The sequence below is a fragment of the Bubalus kerabau genome, chromosome 1 (genome assembly GCF_029407905.1).
Source record: "Bubalus kerabau isolate K-KA32 ecotype Philippines breed swamp buffalo chromosome 1, PCC_UOA_SB_1v2, whole genome shotgun sequence".
Classification (NCBI taxonomy): domain Eukaryota; kingdom Metazoa; phylum Chordata; class Mammalia; order Artiodactyla; family Bovidae; genus Bubalus; species Bubalus kerabau.
In genome coordinates, this window is record NC_073624.1 from 128,604,510 (window position 1) to 128,625,533 (window position 21,024).

A 21,024-nucleotide genomic window follows, 5' to 3' on the forward strand; every position below is an offset into this window, starting at 1 on the left:
ACTAGCTGGAAGAAACTCTCAAACACACCAACTGATGAGTGTAACTTTTAAAGACCCTTTAGAAACTAGAATATGAGATAAGACACCACAAAGATACCTTGAGATATCATTAAGAGTTGTGGGAAGTCAGGACATCATATTGTACGCTATTAATAAAGTATAGCAGAGTCAAATAAAATCTCAAAAGAAAAAGCACTGGAAACATATAATTGGGACTATAGGATGGACTGGTTTCCTTAAAATAAACACTGCACTCACCCTCACCACAACCTGACTTGACTGTGCAGGCAAGCAGACCCAAGTCTGGCTCAGTGAAAAATGCTTCACACCAAGCCCACCTGAACCCTGAGTCCCCAGACCAGCAGCAACACACCTGCTCTGCCCCTCCATGACAACAGGATTTTCTCAGCTGCCTCATGGCCATTACATACCACACACTTTACTAGTGATAACCATGGTGAATGCTTCTGTGCAATTTTAGAAGTCAACTACTCAGGTTTAGTTGTTGGTTTGAATATGTCAGGCCTTGATGTTGAGAAAGGCAGATCTCAGGATTATCCATTTTGAATATCATGGTGTCTGCTTCCTCTGGCTGAGAATGCAGTGTTAATTTGCTAGAATAATTACAACTTCATCTCTTTTAGAATTCCAGCCATCCAAGTATCAAACACTCCAGCAATACAACACAATGAGTGTTACTGGGTCAACCAGGAAATATCACATCTTCCCTCCAAAATGTGCCAAAATATTTTCCTTGGAAAATTCTGGAACGACATCACAATTGTCTTTTTCTTTTGTTTAAACCAGGTGAAAGAAAAGTGAAAAGTGCCAGTCGCTTAGTTGTGTCCAACTCTTTGCGACCCCATGGGCTGTAGCCTGCCAGGCTCCTCAGTTCATGGGATTCTCCAGGCAAGGACACTGAAGTGGGTTGCCATGTCCTTCTCCAGGGGATCTTCCTGACCCAGGTCTCTGGCATTCCAGGTAGATTCTTACCTGTTTAAGCCATGAGGGACTTAAACACAAATCCACTCATTTAAAACAAATTGCATATATTTGGGCACCTACCTCTCAGTTTTGCCTACAAATTATCTTGCATCTGAAGTTAAAAGACCTCTTTCCATCTTCTGGGCCAGCATCTACATCCTGTCCATCATTCTCTCCCGGATGATGTCAATAATCACATAATTGAGCTCCAGGCCACCATGAAGCTCTACCTTCACCTGACTGTCCGATTCCCTTCTACGAGATAATCTTCCTAAAGCACAGTTACCAGCATGTCCTGTCCCACTCGAAAACCTTCAATGCTTCCTCCTGCCTCCCATATCAAGTGCACAAGCCTTAGCCCAGCATTCACTCTTCTATGCTTATTGTCGTTGTTTTAACTCTCAGCTTCCCTGTGTGCGCCCCTTCCTTGAAAAGAAAAGAGTCATAGTTTCTAAAAGAGCTAAATACTCGTATCTCCCTGTTGGAATTCTACTCAAATCCCTTTCCCCAGAACACACTGCACTCCTGCCTCTTCAAACCCACCACGGCCACATTCTGCCTTGCAAGGGCCTTTGTGCTCTGTCATAGTGATGTCCCCAAGAGTAAGGGCCAGGTCTTAGCTTCTCGATTCTCCTGATGCATGCTGTTCATTGCCATCGGTAAACCTGATGTTTTGCACACAGTAAACAACAATAAATATTAGTTCAGGGAAAGGTCCAACTTTCCCTGGGAGCTAGATCCCACATGCCACATCACAGACCCACATTCTGCAACTAAGACCAGGCATAGCCAAATAAACAAATGAAATAAATAAATTTAAAAACAAAAACAAGAACTACAAAAACCCTGGCGAAAGACACCAGCAATCTCTAACAGTCAGGAATCAGATCTGCTCCTGCTGGCTGGGACATACCAGACCTTGATAAAAATAATGCAAGTCACAGACTTCCCTGGTGGTTGAGTGATTAAGAATCCACCTACCAATGCAGAGGATAGGGGTTCAGTCCCTAGTCTGGGAACTAAGATTCCACATGCTGCAGAGCAACTAAGCCTTTGAGACACCGCTACTGAGCCTGTGCTCCAGAGCTTGCAAGCCACAGCTACTGAGCCCACATACGTTAACTACTGAAGCCCTTGTGCTTAGAGCCTACGCTCTGCATGCAACCAGAGAAGCCACCAAAATGAGAAGTCATCACACCACAGCCAGAGAGTAGTCCCTGCTGGCCACAACCAGAGAAAACCCGTGTAGCAACAAAGACCCAACACAGCCAAAAATAAATAAAGAATTTTAAAAATAAAACAAGTACACAATCATCTTTTAAAAAAAACAACGCAAGTCACAACTCAGCAGGAGATGCATTACTTAATAATAAAGGCATCTTAACTAGTAATAGAGGCACATTTGGGAAAAACTGGAGAGAAAATGCTTTAAGGCGTTAAAAATAAATAATCTTAAAAGGAAGATGGATGGGAAAACACTGAAACATTCAGGACCATGGACACCAAGCGTCACACACTTCAGTCTCGTACATGATACACACCCCTTGCTCATCGAGCTTGAGCAGTTGCTCTGAGACCTTGGGTGAGCTGGAGGCTTGCCTCAGGCACTGGATGCTGAGCTCAGGAATGACGTATTCCAGAACTTCTTTGAGTGGGAGCCCACGTGCGGTCCCATGCCTGGCGGTAGAGGGTATGGCATCCTCCAAAATTGCTCCTCTCAGCGTTGTCAGCTGTGGGGCAAAATAGCACACACTTCAGTTAACCTTGACTCTTTAAAGCATAATGTTTCAATTGCCTTAAAAAAAAAAAAAGAGCAAGAAAGAGAAAGCTCTTTTCTAAGTGAGTGCAAGAGACTACAGTTCTCAATCTGAAGAAGCAGATTCAACTTTCATCAGTCTTTACACAGAGGTATACAGAAGTCAGGAAGGAGCTGGGTGGGGCTGACGTAACCAGATGTGCCCAAGGCATGAGGAGGAGGGGGCAACGCCCCACCAAGCAGACATAAAGACACACCACCGCAATCAGAGCGGACAGTGCTGACTAGCCAGGAGCCACGGGGCTGCGCCAGTCACAGCCACCTCCTCCGTCCTTCCCTTCCCTTTCCCCCATGGACCACCATCTTCTTTTCTTTTACTCTTTTTGTTTTGTTTTGTTTGTTTCTTTTTGTATTTTTCCTTTTTATTTGTTTTCTTATTTTTTTCTGTCTTCTACTCTTCATGTTCTTCTATTTAACTTCCCACTGCTGACAATTCCCGAGGCTGGGTGGGGCCACTCTGAGACCTCTAGAGGCAAGTGACTCAGGTCCAAGAAGGTTCTTCCTCCCCATCTGTGATATGTCCTCACAGAGTCACTGTTCTGACACAGCAAATCTAATCCCAGGTCTAATGTGCCGAGAAAGGAAACCCAGCAGCACTGCCAGCCTAGAGGCCTGGCTCTCATCCCACCCCACCCCCTACCCTCCACTCTTGCTACAAAGCAGCCGTGGTGATGGAGGTCACAGTGGCGCCTAGCATTTGCACAGTGCCCAGGGCACGCTGCCCAACCAGACTTTCTGCAGCGATGAGGTCGTCCTCCCACTGCACTGGCTGGCCCGGGAGCCATCATCCCCAAGTGGCTGTGGAGCGCGTGACCTGTTACAGGTGTGACAGTGGAACCTTATTTCTTATTCAATTCCCTTAAATTCAAATAGCCGCCTGTAGTTAGCAGCTACTGAACTGGATGGCACAGGTCCACAGCTTAAAACATGCCATCTTCACAGACGGCTTTTCTTCCTACTTATGGCACAGAACCTGGGCCATAAGATACCAACGCACAGGCAAGTAGACACTGAGCACTAGGCTTGGGCAAAGCCTTTGAGGGGCTCTCTGAACTCAGACCCAGGAGTCACCAAAATACACATTCAGGACGGTGTGACCAACACATTCCCATCTAATTACAATGGTCAAGAGGATAAAAACTAAAGTGCAAATCAGATCTGGGTCTTTATGTAAATCAACATTCCCATCTACGTGCATCAGCCATCTGTGTAACAGCCGCACTTTTCACTCAGAGCAAGACCAGTCGGGGAGTAACCTGGCTGCTGGTGGGAGGACATGTGGGTCCACGGAGCTCCTGGACCCACAGACACGCTAAGCCAACACTCACCTCATGGGTGGCTTCCTGGTTTTCTGCATTTGATTCTAAAGTTGTTTTTCAATTTTGACATGAATCATATAGTTCAGATTTGTCCTCTGCCTTATGCCCAAGAACCTTGCATTCTGATGATGTTATCCTTTCTGTCCTGTACGGTGACGGTAAAATCACTGCCACTTAACATCCATCACAAGTTTGCAAATATTTCACTCGGAACCAAATAGTGTAAGCCCTTTCAGTCATCTTAACTGGTGTGATCAACATTGACAATAAAAGCTACACATTGTGGGAAACAACCCAAGCGGTGACCCGAGGCCCAGCCCGGGGCAGACGCCACGCGCACCCAGTACCTCACTTGTCCTGAAAACCACCCGGTAGTTGAACTGGGACCCTTCCTTCTCCTTGGGGTCTTCCACCTTCTCCCTCCGGACGCTGACTGCCACAGGGCCGAGGTTCTCATCGATTCCAAAGTAGTTCTGATGCTCTGTGATGGAGAAAGTGGAGGCATGAGAAGAAGGAAGCAGGAAGAGGATGGGGATTCTGCAACTTGTGTATCTAGTCCAGAAGATGCACCAGTGTCTCTGGTACAGGATTTCCCACAAACTTGATCAATTTTTTTGTCTCCAACTTAGATGCACTTTTCTTTTTTATTGCGAGAGGACACTTGCTTCACAATATCGCGTTGGTTTCTGCCATACCTCAACATGAATCAGCCACAGGTGTACATGCGTCTGCCCCCTCCTGAATCCCCTCCCGTCTCCCGCCCCATTCCCCCAGGCAGTGCTCTAGAATGGCACAGAGCACTGGGTTGAGTGCCCACCTGGTAGGTGACTATGAGGCAGCTAGCATAGGGACCTGCAAGGACATTCTTCCTAAGACATGATCACTAGTCTCTTACTCACAGAACACTTGTGTGCCAGACATGGCCTTGGCCGTGGGGTCACAACCCAGAAAAACTTCCCCGTCATGAAGTATATATTCCAGTCTGAATGCTGCCAGTGATGGCAAGCTCAGCTCTGGGAGAAGCCCTTCTGGATGCATAAGTGAGCTCTGCTGAAAGAAGTATAAAAGCTTCACTCCAACCACACTTTTTAAGTGTCTTTTTCTGCAAGGACCCAGACTTAACACAACACTCAGATGTGGTCCAACCCATACAACACGGAGGGTGCAATTATCCAAATGTTTATTCATGCTGCTTCTCGATTTTAGCAAACCTTCATACCAATAATCCACGCTAAGCGAGCGAGCCATGCAAAGCCCCAGGTGTTATTCATTTACTTCTTAATGAACTGCTGCCCAGTCCATTTTCCAAGGTGCGCACTTATAAAGCTGGTTTTTTTCACCCTGTATGCAAAATCACTTTAACAACCTCCTCCTTTTTCACTTTTATCCCTTTTCAATGTCACCTTAGTAGTTTGGGCCAATCTTTCTGATGTATAGTTTTCAGTTAAAGAGAAACATGCTCCATCACATGTTTGTAAGCTTGAAAAAAGCCATAGGTATTCCAAAGGTTTTGGGCTATGCTAACATCTCCTGCCACAGTAATTTCTGAAGGAATAAGGAATGTTATTCATAAAGTAGAAAATAGGTTAAGGTCAACAAAGAAAAACAGTACTCGTATCACTCAAGGAAAACATTATCCAAAGCCACTAATGAACACTGGCTACATCTTCAAAGGCAGATCATTTATTTTTTACTTGTAACCAAATGAGATAAATACTGATATAATTTCCTTTTGAAGCAGTCAGGAATGGAAGCAGCAAGTCCCCTATTTTAGGGACTAAAAAGGTGAATTATTGCCTCAGTCCTGGGCTTATACAATAGGAAGTGAGTCTTTGTTTTTCATGGATGCCTCACCCTTGTAAATTACGTGCTGATAATAGTCTGCTTAACTGTTACAAACATGCACAACTCCAGTGAAATTAAAAATAAATAATAAATTAAAAATACATTGCAAAAAATGAATTATTTACCAATGAGTTATTTATTAATAGCCTGCTGCATTAAGAACATATTTCAAGAAGTGACTTGCAAAAATGCTCAGATCAGTTTCTTGGTAGGCTTTTGATAAAACCTGTGATACGAATCAAAAGAAAGTCAAGGGTTTCCCTGGTGGTCCAGTGGTTAAGAATTCACCTGCCAACGCAGGGGACATAGGTTCAATCCCTGGTCTAGGAAGATTCTATATGCTTTCAACTTTTTTTTTTTAAGTATAGCTAATTTACAATATTATGTTCATTTCAGGCATACAGCATAGTGATTCAGTATTTTTATAGATTTTAGTCTATTAAAAGTTATATACAAAGTAATGACTGTAATTCCCTGTGCTGTACAATATATCCTTGTTGCTTATCTATTTCATACAAAACAATCTGCATCTCTTCATCCCCTACCCTAACCCTCTACCCTTTCCTTCCCTCACTGGTTCCCACTAGTTTGCTTTCTATATCTGCGAGTTTGTTTTTTGTTCTGCTCTATATATTCAGTTGTTTTATTTTTTAGATTCTACATACCAATCAATAATTACTTGTCTTTCTCTGACTTATTTCACTAAACATAATATGCTTCAAGTACAACCACATTGCTACAAATGGCGGTGTTTCATTCTTTTTTATGGCTGAATAATAAAGATAAATACTGACATAATTTCCTTTTGAACCAGTCAGGACCAAAAGGACTGTACCAATTCTTTATCCATTCATCTACTGAATGGATTCATTCAATTCATCCATTCATCAGGTTGTTTCCACATCTTGGCTATTGTGAACAGTGTTACTATGACCACTGGGGTGCATGTATCTTTTTGAATTATAGTTTACTTCAGGTATATGCCCAGGACTGGGATTGCAGGATCCCATGACAACTCTATTTTCAGTTTTTTGAGGAACCTCTATACTATTCTCCATACTGGCTGTATCAATTTACATTCCCACCAACAGTGTAGGAGGGTTCCCTTTTAATCCATATCCTCACCAACATATCCCATTTGTGGACTTTGTGATGGCCATTCTGACTAGTGTCTGGTGATCTATCATTGTTACTCTGATTTCTCTAATAATTAGTGATGTTGAGCATTCCTTCATGTGCTGATTACCCATCTGTATTTCTTCTTTGGAAAAATGTCTGTTCAGGTCTTCTGCCCATTTTCTGACTGGGCTGTTTGGTTTGTGATATTGAGTTGGATGAGGTATTTATATGGTTTCATTATTAACCCCTTGTTGGTCATCATTTACAGATACTTTCTCACATATGGTAGAATGTCTTTCTGTTTTGTCAATGGATTATTTTGCAAAAGCTTTTAAGTTTAATGAGGCTCCATTTGATTATATTTGCTATCATTTCTTTTGCCTCAGGAGACAGGTTTAAAAAAATACTGCTATGACTTATGTCAAAGAGTGTTCAGCCTGTATTCTTTTCAGTGAGTTTTATGGTCTGCAAGATTTAGGTCTTTAATTCATTTTGAATTATTTCTGCAGATGGTGTAAGGAAACATTCTCATCTCAGTCTTTCACATGCAGCTGTCCAGTCTTCCAAGCACCAATTATTGATAAGGCTGTCTTTTCTCCACTGTATATTGCCTCCTTTATCATAGATTATTTGACCATAAATGTGTGGGCTTATTCCTCAGCTCTCTGTTCTGTCCCATTGATCCATGTCTGTTTTTGTGCCAGTACCATGCTGTTTTGATGACTATCACTTTGTAGTATAATGTGACGTCTGGGAGGTGATACCTCCAGCTTTGTTCTTTTCCCTCAAGGTTGTTTTGATTTTTGTGGATCCATAGGAATTTTAAAATTATCTGTTCTAGTTCTACAAAAAAACAAACATCATGGGTCTCCTGATAAAGACTGCATTGGATCTGTAGACTGCTTTAGAGAGTAGGACCATTTTAACAAAACCCTTCCAATCCAAGAGCACAGGATATCTTTCCATTTCTTTGTATAATCTTCAATTTCCTTCATCAATATTTTATAGTTTTCAGAGTTAAGTTTACTCCTAAATATTTTATTCTTTCAGATGAAATTTTAGATAGCATTGTTTTTTTTTAACTGTCTCTTTCAGTAATTCATTACTAATCTATGGAAAAGCAACTGATCTCTGTATATTAATCTCATATTCTGAAGCTTTGCTGATTTCACTTATTAGTTCTAATATTTTTAGGTGGATGTGGGGAGGCCATGACTGGGGAGAAGCCTTGGCTATGGGATGCAGCAGTGACCCAATCCCAGAGCCTGGGTGGGGCAGCAGCAGTCACTGCTGGCATTTACTCAGGTAGCATCTTAGAAGCAGCCCAAAGCTCTCTGCAGGCTGCTCCACCACAGCTCACTCCACCAACCTGCTCTGTGGAGTAGACTATCTTCTGATGGCCTGTCCCCGCCACACACTGCCCTCCAGCGCTGGGGGAGGAGTCATCCTCCAAGCTGCAGAACCGCCCTGCTCATCAGTTAACTCTGGCATACCTTGCCTTATGTAGCACCTTCCTAGCTTGTTCCTCTGTGGCTTTATACCCTTTTTGTACTCCTTCACCATCCGTTTTTTAGTGCTGTTTGGAAGGGAGAAAGGGAACATGTATGTACAAATGACCAAGTTTAACTAGCATCCCTAAATTCATTTACTGTTAAATATCTATAATTCTCTCCAGTATTCTTGCCTGGAGACTTCCATGGGCACAGGAGCCTGGCATGCTACAGTCCATGGGACACCCGGAGTCAGACATGACTGAAGTGACTTAGCATGAGCATCTATAAGTCTAATGAGCCTGATAATCAGTTTCTGAATCTGAGCTTTCCTACTTACTACCTACTTAATAACCTTGGGTAGTTCTTAACCTCAGCACCAATGCCCCACTACAAAATATATATATATATATATATATATATATAATACATGTATCATCAATAACCTGAGAAAAGCATTATAGTTGAAGGCAGGAGTCCTACTGACAAAAAACTCAATGAGAAACAAAAAATCAAATGAACAGCATTATGGGCATTTTGATTTTTGAGTCCAACACAGCTTAAGAGTCAAACTGAACAAGATTCATACTTTTAATCTCAAAAAGTTAATCTGTAATCAGAGGTTATATTATATTCAGGATAGTCTTTTAAAGAAAGCAGTGGCATATATAATATTTTACTGAGTAATTTCTATCAAGAATTCTTTTTTTTTTTTAATATGTATATTACCCTTTCCACCAAAGATGGCAAATTAGTAAGAAAACCATTTTTTTCCTTTGGGTCTATCTTTCCAAGCCATGCGCCACACTTGTTTTTGATTCTTGTCTCCATCTCTCACAGACACACACTATCTTTTTCTTCCCAGACTTCAAACTTTTTATTTTGTATTGGGGTATAGCCGATTAACAACGTTGTGGTTGTTTCAGGTGAAGAGCAAAGGGTCTCAGCCATACGTGCACATACATCCATTCTCCCCCAAACCGCCGTCCCATCCAGGCTGGCACGTAACACTGAGGAGGGCTCCGTGTGCGATACTTACACTGTCGTTTATCCATTTTGAATACAGCAGTGCAGACACACGCTTCTGAGCGCAAGCAGAGGTGACTTTTCGGCTAGGCACAACCACGGCACCTTTGGACTCACCAGTTCTGAGTCCCTGCAGCTATTTTGTAAGGAATCTCTCTGTACTTTCAGTTTCACCAAGGAATAAAGCAGGTTACCTGGATGTGTTTCTAAGGAAATAAGATTATCTTCTGCTGCACACTGGAGCACTCTGTCTAGCTTTTATATAGGGCGTTCCACATATCATGAAGATAAGTGCAGGAAAGGTGCTCCCTATGTCTCCAGGAGGGAGCCGAGGTAACCCTCAGATGACACCTGGTCCCTTTCAGGACAGCTCAGCCTGTTCACGTGCATCACAAGAGCCTTGCCCTCTGGGGGACAGGACAATGAGCCCCTCACCCAAGGGGCCCATCTTCATCCCAAGCACCTGATTTCCATAAAACTGCTGCAAGAGAGAATCAAATAAAATCCTTCCTTGGCAGAATAGAAGCTGTGAAAAGACTGTGGGAAAGCTGAATGAAAATCCACATATCATGCAAATAAAAGGCTAGATTTTTTTAAAAAATCGATTAACAAGATTTCAGTGTAGGAAAGGAGATTCAGCACATCGCTCTGGTGCACTTTGTTCAGTAAAGAAAAGAAAAAATTCTAATTTGGAAGTTTTTTTTCTTTCTTTTTTTTTTTTAAGGGCTATGTGGAACCTTAGTCCAAAGGCTGTTTCCAGGCACTGTCAAATCTTGGACAGTAGATGTACTGGGCTCATCTCATGGACTGAAGAGGCAAGGATCCCAACGCTCCAGGCTGTGGAGGCCAGCATGTAAGAGAAGCCCTGTGCCTCTCCCTCACAAGGTTTCTCACCCTGGCCACGGTGCCATCAGCAAGTCCACCAGAACCACCAGTGACTGGGTCGGGCCCTTTCCCTCTGCATTGGTCAGTACACACAGCAAAGCTTTCCTTTAATGGTTCCATGTTCTTTCAACAATCAGCTGATGATTTCACTGTCAGCTCACTGCCTATCTGGGTTAAACCCGTGGCTGCAGGTGACTGCTGTCTAAACTCCTACCTAAACTCCTATCTTCTGTCATCTTCCCCTCCAAACCACTGTTTAATCACCTCCTCTGTTCCAGGAGTTATATAGATATAAATAAGGAATGACAAATTCATAAATGAATGAAGAAAACAATAGGACCTGCTTTCACAGATAATAACATTAAGAGTCATTAGAGAACCTCAAGGAACCTCAAACTTCCTGCTAATGTTTCATGGATTAAATTATGAAATTTGATGAGGAAAATGATGCTTTTTGGTTATATGAAGGCTCTTCTGACCAAAATTTAACCAAAGCAACAGTGAAGCTTAAAAAATCCAGTGTATTACAGTGAAAATAACAGTATTAAGGATACCTTACATAAATTAACTCATTCATCTCCATACCCATGAGCAGGTATTCCCACTTCACAGAAAGCAATACTGAAGCTGAGAGGTCAATGACATGCTCAAAGTCAGAAGCCCGTGTGACTGAGTCAGGATGCACAGCTAGGCAGTCTGGCTTTAGAGCTCCTTCATGCTAAGCAACTCAAGTGTGAACAAACTTACGGTTGCCAGCAGGGAGGATGGGGAGCAGGGATAGTTAGGGAGCTTGGGATGGACATGTACACACTGCTGTATTTAACATGGATAACCACAAGTGCCTACTGTATAGCACAGGGAACTCTGCTCAGTGTTACGTGGCAGCCTGGATGGGTGGGGAGTTTGGGGGAGAAAGAATGCATGTATGTGTATGGCTGAGTCCCTTTTTGCCCACCTGAAACTATCACAATGTTGTTAACTGGCTATACTTCACTACAAAATAAAAAGTTAAAAAAAAAAAAATAAGGCAACTCAAGGGTGATGACATTACTGTAAAGATTTAAATTGTAAAAATCAACTCATACACAGTAAAATGAACACAACTTAAAGATGAGACAGCAAACCTCTCCTGAATTTAAGGATGGTATCTTAGGAGACACAATTTTAAGAAAGCCTTGAATAAAAAGTATAACTTGCGAAGTAAGGTAGCTACCAATGAGTTCCTTTGATAAGGTATAAATTTTAGTATTATCTGCTATGAGAATGGGAAGGAGAAAGAAAATACTACAAGAGCAAGAAAGGGTTTCTGCATAAAAGCTGAGAGGGCCAGCCACTGCTGAGGGGAGTAGTTGTCCAGCTTTCCTTTAATTTTTTTAAGAGGAGCAAAGAATGAAATAAATTTTGGATCTAAACAAATACAGGGTCGGTGGGTTTTAATAAGCTTCTAGGTGGAGAAGGCAATGGCAATCCACTCCAGTGTTCTTGCCTGGAGAATCCCATGGCAGGAGGAACCTGATGGGCTGCCGTCTACGGGGTCGCACGGAGTCGGACACGACTTAGCAGCAGCAGCAGCAGCAGCAGCAGCAGCAGGTGCTCTGAGACCTAATGTTCCAAAGACCCTAATTTCCAACTTTACTGTACCAGTGTTACCACAAATAAGTTCATGTGACCTAAGCATAGTGTGGCCAAACAAATCAAAACTCTGAGTTTGGAACAGAGGTTTACTGCAGTGCCATACAGAGAAGGCAATGGCACCCCACTCCAGTACTCTTGCCTGGAAAATCCCATGGACGGACTAGCCTGGTAGGCTGCAGTCCATAGCGTCGCTAAGAGTCGGACATGACTGAGCGACTTCAGTTTCACTTTTCACTTTCATGCTTTGGAGAAGGAAACGGCAACCCACTCCAGTGTTCTTGCCTGGAGAATCCCAGGGACGGGGGAGCCTGGTGGGCTGCCGTCTATGGGGTCACATAGAGTCGGACACGACTGAAGCAACGCAGCAGCAGCAGCAGCAGCAGCAGCAGTGCCATAAGGAGATGGGAGGCTTGTGCTCAAAAAGTCCTAAACTCCCCCAAACGGGTTTAGAAAAGCACTTTTAAATGCAAGGTGAGGGAGAGGTGTGGTTAGTTGTAAACTTCTGGGGGTTCAGAATCCTTCGTTCTTACAGCTGTCCACATAGGTCAGATCATGATGTTCCTGTAGACTTCCAGTAAGACAAATGCTATTCTCTCTTCTGCAATTTTTTATCTTCACAGGAATAAGAAAGTATTATACCCTTAAAGATTAGCATCTCCAGAATGGGCTCTCCTGTATATTTCAGGCTTTGGGTAACATTTTTAATTTGTAGCAAAAGCAATAGGATACAAAGGTTAAAGTAGAAGAAACTAATATGGGGGCAGATTTCTTCTTCCTTGTTACACCAGTAGCAAAATATAAGGAAGTTTTCTCAGTTAACTGCCACATTCATCAAGCTATACAGAAATATTAGAGTATTAATACCTCATCCAAGAGAGATATGAGAGCGTTACTCCTGAGTAGCTGACTGAGAACGCTCCTGAGGCGAAAGGATGGATACGATGAACTAGCATACAATTCTAAGATGCTGCGGTGGGTGGGAGCTGTGACCTCCCCAGCACAGCATGTATGTTTCTCCAGCCACGCCCCCCCACCCCATCTGCCACATGGAACCCATATGACCGTAACCCACAGGCTGAATCTCGGCTGTAGCTGGGTGATTCTTCCCTGCTAAGAGCCCCTCTGGACCTCAGTGGGAACTCTGTTTGTGGAGGCACTGGCCAGGAACTGAAGTTAAGAACTGAGGTGATTGTGTCCACTAAAGGAGGAATTTGCATCTTAGAATAGTAGTATTGTTAGGTGGTACTCAGTTCACCCATATGAATATAATAGTGTCCAATTCCCTATTAATTCTCTTCAGTGACTGTATAAAACCAGAAGGGGGGGAAAAAAAAGAAGCCACCAGGCATGAAATTCAAAGCAAATGCAGCCATGCATCACTAAGGCATGGGGTTCATTTCATATGTAAAATTATCCTCATGCCCACAACTGCCACATTAGTGAAACTTAAGTGAATGTGTTTGGAATGGAGTGGCAGACTTCACCAGATACCTTTCCCTGGGGCCCACTCTCTCATCTGGTTCGCTCTACTTTTTTCCCATCTTTTAACAATTAAAATAAAATACTGCCCTTTAACTGCTGTATCGGAGGTAGGGATAATAGTTCCTTTTTAGAGGAAAGTCTCCTACATTTATTTAAGAACTCTTGGGAGGACAAGAATGCACAGAATGTAACAGGCACTGTTCTAAGCCCTTTCTTTATAGGAGATAGTTTTTTTTAATGATCCCATTTTGTAGATGATTAACTGAGGTACAATGAAGTTCAAGAATTTGCCCCAAACTGAGTTGCGATGTAAACCCAAGAGCCTGATTTCAGTCTATGCTCTTTCCATCAAGATAGGCAAATTCGCAGCCTAGAAGGGATGGGAGTTTGGGGGAGAATGGATACACGTATATCTATGGCTGAATCCCTTTGCTGTTCACCTGACACTATCACAACATTGCTAATCGGCTAAACCCCAATACAAAATAAAAAGTCTTTTAAAAAAAGATACAGCACTTCGCCCACCAGTCACAGGCCCCAACTACAAGAGTGGACAGATGCCTCTGCCCACTGGCAAAAAGACAGTCCCACTGCCATAAAACCATCAGCTAATATCAAGAGGGGCGAGTTAGCAGTCACACATATTCCAGAAGAATCCTTTCTTACTATGTGCTCATTCAGCAGATGTACAAAACAAGTATGACTCTTCAGTTAAAACATCAATGACAAAGACTGGCATCAGAGAAAAGGGTAAATTTACATAGATCAGGGTAAGAGCAGTTAAAAAAATAAGGGAACTTAAAGATTTTTATAGAAAAGAGACCCTAGAAAGATCAGCTGGAGGTATGACAGATCTGCTGGCCAGGGCTGGGCCAGACATAGGAAGGGCCTTCAAAGCTGAAGAGCTGGTATCTTAAGGTGTAATAGGTGAGAGTAAATCTGATTTCATATTGGTACTGTTTCTTTTACTTTAACCTTTGTATCCTATTGCTTTTGCTACAAGTTAAGAATGTTGCCTACAGCCGGACATATACAGGGCAGCCCACACTCAAGGCTCTTACATTTAAGGATATAACACTTTCCCATTCATATAGAGATTAGAGAGAATAACATTTATCCCATTGGAGGGTTACAGGAATGTCACGACTTGACAAACCTGGACAGGTGCAAGGACAAAGGATTCCCACCAAGAAGTTTACAACAGCCAAACACCCCTCCCTCACCTTTTAGTATTAAAACACCCGGAATTCCAACTCTAGTTAAGATGGATCTTTAGGACACTAGTCCGTCTTCTCAGCCTACTGGTTTCTGAATGAAGTCACTATTCCTTGCCCTAACAATTTGTCTCGATTTGTTAGACTGTTGTGCAGTAAGCTGTACAAGCTTGGACTCTACAATGGGCAGAAATGGACCTTGGAAAAGCCAGGAAATACCCTACATTGTTGTATGGATACAGCTTTTGTTGGATACCTGGTGCACTTGGAAACAGCTGAACACTGTTTTCTGGAAAGTTCCAACCTTTTTGAAAAGAATTCCAATCTGCCTACACCTAAGAACTCTTGTAAATCTAAGATGGGAAGGGGAAATCGAAGAAGTTCTCTGTCATATTCAGGAGCACGTGATGGAACTATAAACACTAGGACCCCTAAGAACCAGGAAGAGGGGAGAAAAGGAGGACAACTGAGACTCTTTCACATTCACCACAGAGTCTGCCCTGTCAAACCCACCCAGTTCCTCATGAAGGACTTCTATAAGGTACATATTTCTTTCATTGTACTTGTCACCAAAAATCATAAGAAAGAAATGAATAGGGCACAAAAGCCTCCTTCAGAGAGTTCAGTGAAGATGTGGGGGCCACAGCACCAAGGACATCCCAAATAGTCCCTCACCTCAACCTGAAGATTTCAAGGGGCGGGGGAGATTTAAAGGGGATGTCTTGTGCATTTCAATACAGATAGCAGAAATAGGAAATCCTGCAGCTTGACAATCCTCCTGCCTCTCAAGCCTGAGAAAGATACTCATGGCAAGTATGTACAGGAAGGGCTGTACAAAACGGACGCCTTGTTAGTTTTCACTCTGTTTTAAACAGTGGAGTCGGCAGTTTGCAGAATCCTATGGCAGTTGGATAAAGTAACAAAAACCTGTAGGGTTGCTACTCAAGAACCGTATTTGTTTCTTCTTTCTTATTTTAAAGATTCTGATTGTAAATATATCATGAGAATTTATAACAAAATTTTTTTTAAATTAGGTAAACGATTTAAAAATTTTTTGATTTACAGAAAAGTTGCAAAGATAGGAGAGTTCTCTTATACCACTCACCCAGCTTTCAAGCTGTTAACACCTTACATACTTTGGTTTATTTGTTCAATTAATGAACCAACAGTGATATATCACTATTAACTGAAGTCCATAGTTTGCTCAGATTTTCTTACTGTTTACCTGATGTCCTTTTCCTGTTTGAGGATCCCACCTAGGACACCACATGACATTGTCATCCTGTCTCTTTAGGCTCCTCTAGAGTAACGGTTTCTAAGACGTCCCTTTTTTTGATGACCATGGCAGTTTTGAGAAGTACTGGGCAGGGATTTTTCTAGAATGTACCTCAGCTGTGATCTGTTTAATGTTTTTCCTTAAACTGACTGAGGTTATGTGTTTGGAGAGGAAGATCACAGAAATGCCACTCCCATCGCATCAAGGGTATAAACCACCCACATGGTTTACTGCTGTTGATGCTGACCTGGATCACCTGCTGGGGAAGTGTGTGTCAGACTCGTTCCCTCTTCACACACCCTGCCCTTTACAGGTGAGTGAGCACAGCCCACATTTAAGTGGAGAAGGGGAAGGCTATGACTTAAATTTTTATAATGTTCCAAATTTTATAAAATGTAAATATTTTTATAATAACTTGCTTTTCAAGTAAAGATCTATTATTAAAATGAATATTCATCACTATGTTTTACATGAGTAGGTTTATAGATGTGAGACATAAATGTCTATTTCTGTGCTCCTGGCAAGTTCATAGGTCTTTTTTGTTTAAAGTAAAGCAAATACAGTCATTAACTCTCCTGCCCAGGGCATGGCTGGCAAACACCTGGCATCTCCCCACGCGCCCATGGGGGATGATGATCACCGACCATGACTCAGCGTGCTAATGCAGCTCTGTACACAATGACAGAAGTGTCCACGAAGAAGCATGGGCACCCAAGGCAAGCTCCACGGCACCCAGCGGAGAAGGACACCTTTACACACGTTTATCTGCAAAAGAAAAGGCCTAGCAGGATAAAGAGGAACTGTTCCCGGGAATTCTCTCTCACAGACTGGAGTAGTTTTCCTTCTTTTTTCTTTGCTTCTCTACCTCTTCTTATTTTCCCACAGTGATCATACAACATTTATATGCCATTTAAAAATTATAAACCAAAAGAGCATATTAAAAAGTGAAGATATGCTTTGGTTTTTCTGTGTGCAGATGTGAGAGTTGGACCATAAAAAAGGCTGAGCACCCAAGACTTGATGCTTTCAAATCGTGGTACTGGATAAGACTCTTGAGAGTCCCTTGGACTGCAAGGAGATCAAACCAGTCAAGTCTAAAGGAAATCAACCCTGAATATTCATTGGAAGAACTGATGCTGAAGCTGAAGCTCCAATACTTTGGCCACCTGATGCCAAGAGACAACTCACTGTGAAACACCCGATGCTGGGAAAGACTGAAGGCAAAGGGAGGAGGCGGCAGAGGATGAGATGGTTAGACAGTATCACTGATTCAATGGACAGGAATCTGAGCAAACTACGGGAGATAGTGAAGGACAGGGAGCCTGGTGTGCTGCAGTCCATGCGGTCCACGGGGTCGCAGAGAGTCAGACACGACTTAATGACTGAACAACAACAACAAACCACCCCCACCAAAAAAAAGAATAAATATTGTCAATCTTAGTATTTTCCCCCCACATTCATAGAAACACACGTTCCTAAACCAGACAAGTGGCCTCCCAAGACAATGCTCCTAAAGGCTCAGACACAATTCTGTCATTTCTCACTTCACTCCTGAGTCATCAAAGAAGTGCGGTTTTATCCTTCTATTTGACCTCTGTTCACTGCGAAGTGACTTATTTCACCTTCTGGAGTCATTCTCTGTGTGTGTGACCTGAATTAAAGCACTGAACAGCTTTAGAACTCATTGGAGCAACTCTTAGGTGTACAACTACCTAAAAAGCACAGGACACACAGAAATCCACAGCCTCTCTGTGCTGTGCGAGTGGCTGTGGCTCCAGCCACACTGGGGACAGCCAGTTGCTCACTAGCGGCTCTACGTGGCTCAAAGCCCCCAGGGGTCTGCTGCGTTCCAAGGAAAGCTAAAGGGAGTTCCCACCAAGTCCACAGCGGGAATCTCCCTCCATCCAGCAGGCCTTAGTTCCCAAGAGGAAACCATAAGTTCACTAGCGTTCCATGATGTGAACAGCAGCCTAGCCCAAAGCACCCCGGTCATCACCGGTAGAAGGAAGGGACATCAGGGAGCATTCACCAGGCTGGCTACAATCCCCATGCTCTTTCCAAAAGCTGCTTCACTGAAGGCTACAAACGGATTTGCCCAGACAAGCAATACTACCCACAGGGCACCATGGCAGGCCACTCCCCTACATAAATCCTTTTGCAAAGTTATTCAAAGCCGTTCGGTGACTCTGTGTCACAGGAATACACGTCGGCACAAAACACAGCCATTTCATGTTAACTGCTCAGTAGAGAGTCCACCACCTTATTAGAGGTTGGGTCTTTAAACCTTTCCCAGAGACTGGGAGCCATGTCATTCTTTTGAAAATGAAGTTTCACAGAGAACAATGAAGAATCATGAAGGAAAATAAAAGGCATTCTGGAAAGTGTCAAAAGATTCCGTGACAGCCCTCTTCCAAAGAGAACTGAGCAAAGGGAAAAGAGAAAGGGGTAAGAAAAAAGCTACCTGCAAAACACCCTCCCTATCTGGGCCAGTCTGCCCGGGGCCCCTGCTCCTGAACAATGCTGTTCCTCCAATGTGTGACATGTTGGGGGTTATTCCAATGGTTGAAGCTGGTATGAATCTGGCTTGATGCAAAAATGAGGGGAAATCATTAACTCAATCATTGCACTTTATCTGGCAGACATATGCTTTTAAGCATGTGGTCCTTGGAAAAAGCCTGGCTCCATTCCCACACAGAGGAAGCCTTAGCCACCTGGCCACCAGAAACCCAGGCTGCTGCCTCTGCCTTTAGTCCTTAATGGCTGGACAGAGAGACCAGCCAGAGCATCAGCAGCTACTATTGTCGCTGACTGCATTTTGAAGTCTCATGGGCCCACAGGAAAGAGCTAAATATAGGAGGAAGCAAGCACAATCCATGGCTACAGGAGCGAGCTGAGCACCAGGGCTGGGCAGGCTCTGATTGTCTCCTCCTGCTCCCTCCTGGCCCCAGGTCCCATTAGCTGTAAACAGAGTGCCCAGTACAGAACCGCAGCACACAAGACAAAGGACCTTGGTGACGGCTGCCCGGCACCCTCATTGTGCAGGCTTTGCTGAGCAGTCTAGGATTTAGCTGTCTGGCTCATTCGCAGACCCAGGGGGAGCCCGGGGAGCCCAGCAGGCCCGAGCTTTCAAGCCACACGTCTACGCTGATCTACAACTCATCCACAGGTCCTCTGTGCTCAGATTTTTTTCTTTTTTATGTTTCATTTCACACTCAAATCCACCAAGTTTAATGGTGTCATTTCTAAAGTCCAAGAAAATCCTGAGAAGCAAATCAGAAAAAGTGGAGAAAATAAGCCACTCACAGACAGCTCTTTCTAATCATCAGGAAGTGACAGTAAGAGTTCAAGAGAAAAACTACAAAAAGCAGTTAAGAGGATTAACAGAATCTGGCAAACTTAAATCATCTCTTGGAATAGACCCTAAGGACATTAAATGGATCAGAGGCTGGCAACCTTGGGTGCAGAAAACATTGGTTTTTTATTCTGTATACACTCTGTAGACTTAACTACACTAAGATATGCAAAGGAATGCAAATGAGATGCCAGCAGTAACTATCTGTATAAATATGCATCATACATAAACACATATATATCCTTTTTTTTACATCCTGATGTTTTAAAGGGTGAAGCACCAAAACTACTTACTAAACTCAATTTGCCAGCACGACTCACTGCCTAAGGATTTCAGGGCATAATAATTCTAAGAGACTATTTTATCACTAGCATCGACAGCCAAAGCTTCATCAATTAAAAAAAAAAAAAAGAGCTTAAGCAGGAAGTCTGTTTCTCCATGGTTCAGTTCAGTTCAGTCATGTCCGACTCTTTGCGACCCCATGAACTGCAGCACGCCACGCCTCCCTGTCCATCACCAACTCCCGGAGTTCACCCAAACTCATGTCCATCGAGTCAGTGATGCCATCCAGCCATCTCATCCTCTGTCGTCCCCTTCTCCTCCTGCCCCCAATCCTTCCCAGCATCAGAGTCTTTTCCAATGAGTCAACTCATCGCATGAGGTGGCCAAAGTACTGGAGTTTCAGCTTTAGCATCCAAAGAACACCCAGGGCTGATCTCCTTTAGAATGGACTGGTTGCATCTCCTTGCAGTCCAAGGGACTCTCAAGAGTCTTCTCCAACACCACAGTTCAAAAGCATCAATTCTTTGGCGTTCAACTTTCTTCACAGTCCAACTCTCACATCCATACACGACCACTGGAAAAACTATAGCCTTGACTAGACAGACCTTTGTTGCCAAAGTAATGTCTCTGTTTTTGAATATGCTGTCTAGGTTGGTCATAACTTTCCTTCCAAGGAGTAAGAGTCTTTTAATTTCATGGCTGCAGTCACCATCTGCAGTGATTTTGGAGCCCCCAAAAATGAAGTCTGACACTGTTTCCACTGTTTCCCCATCTATTTCCCATGAAGTGATGGGACCAGATGCCATGATCTTAGTTTTCTGAATGCTGAGCTTTAAGCCAACTTTTTCACTCTCCTCTTTCACTTTCCTCAAGAGGCTTTTTAGTTCCTCTTCACTTTCTGCCATAAGGGTGGTGTCATCTGCATATCTGAGGTTATTGATATTTCTCCCAGCAATCTTGATTCCAGCTTGTGCTTCTTCCAGCCCAGCGTTTCTCATGATGTACTCTGCATAGAAGCTAAATAAGCAGGGTGACAATATACAGCCTTGACGTACTCCTTTTCCTATTTGGAACCAGTCTGTTATCCCTTTCCAAAAACAACTACACTTCTACCTCGAGAGCATCCATGAGCAGAGTTTTATAATGCATTGCCCCTGAGGGCCATGATTTATTTCTGGCATAGACTAAAGAGAAGGTCCAGGGTTCTGTGAGTTCACTGGCTCTAAGGCAACAGCTCACATTGGTGATACTGAGGGACCAGGGCTGAGATGGGAGTGCAGGGGACATAGTCGGGAAACC

General features: G+C 43.2%; 1 protein-coding gene across 5 annotated transcripts in view; it reads right to left on the reverse strand.

The window, feature by feature from the left end:
- The window catches only part of SIPA1L2 (signal induced proliferation associated 1 like 2), a 249,552-nt gene that overhangs the window by 96,125 nt on the left and 132,403 nt on the right, over window positions 1-21,024 (reverse strand). For all 5 annotated transcript variants that reach the window (XM_055588324.1, XM_055588305.1, XM_055588315.1 and 2 more), the window contains exons 4-5: window positions 4,467-4,600; window positions 2,526-2,714 (exon numbers count right to left, since the gene is read on the reverse strand). In XM_055588324.1, coding sequence (XP_055444299.1) covers window positions 2,526-2,714; window positions 4,467-4,600 — 323 coding nt within the window. The remainder of the gene's footprint in view (window positions 1-2,525; window positions 2,715-4,466; window positions 4,601-21,024) is intronic.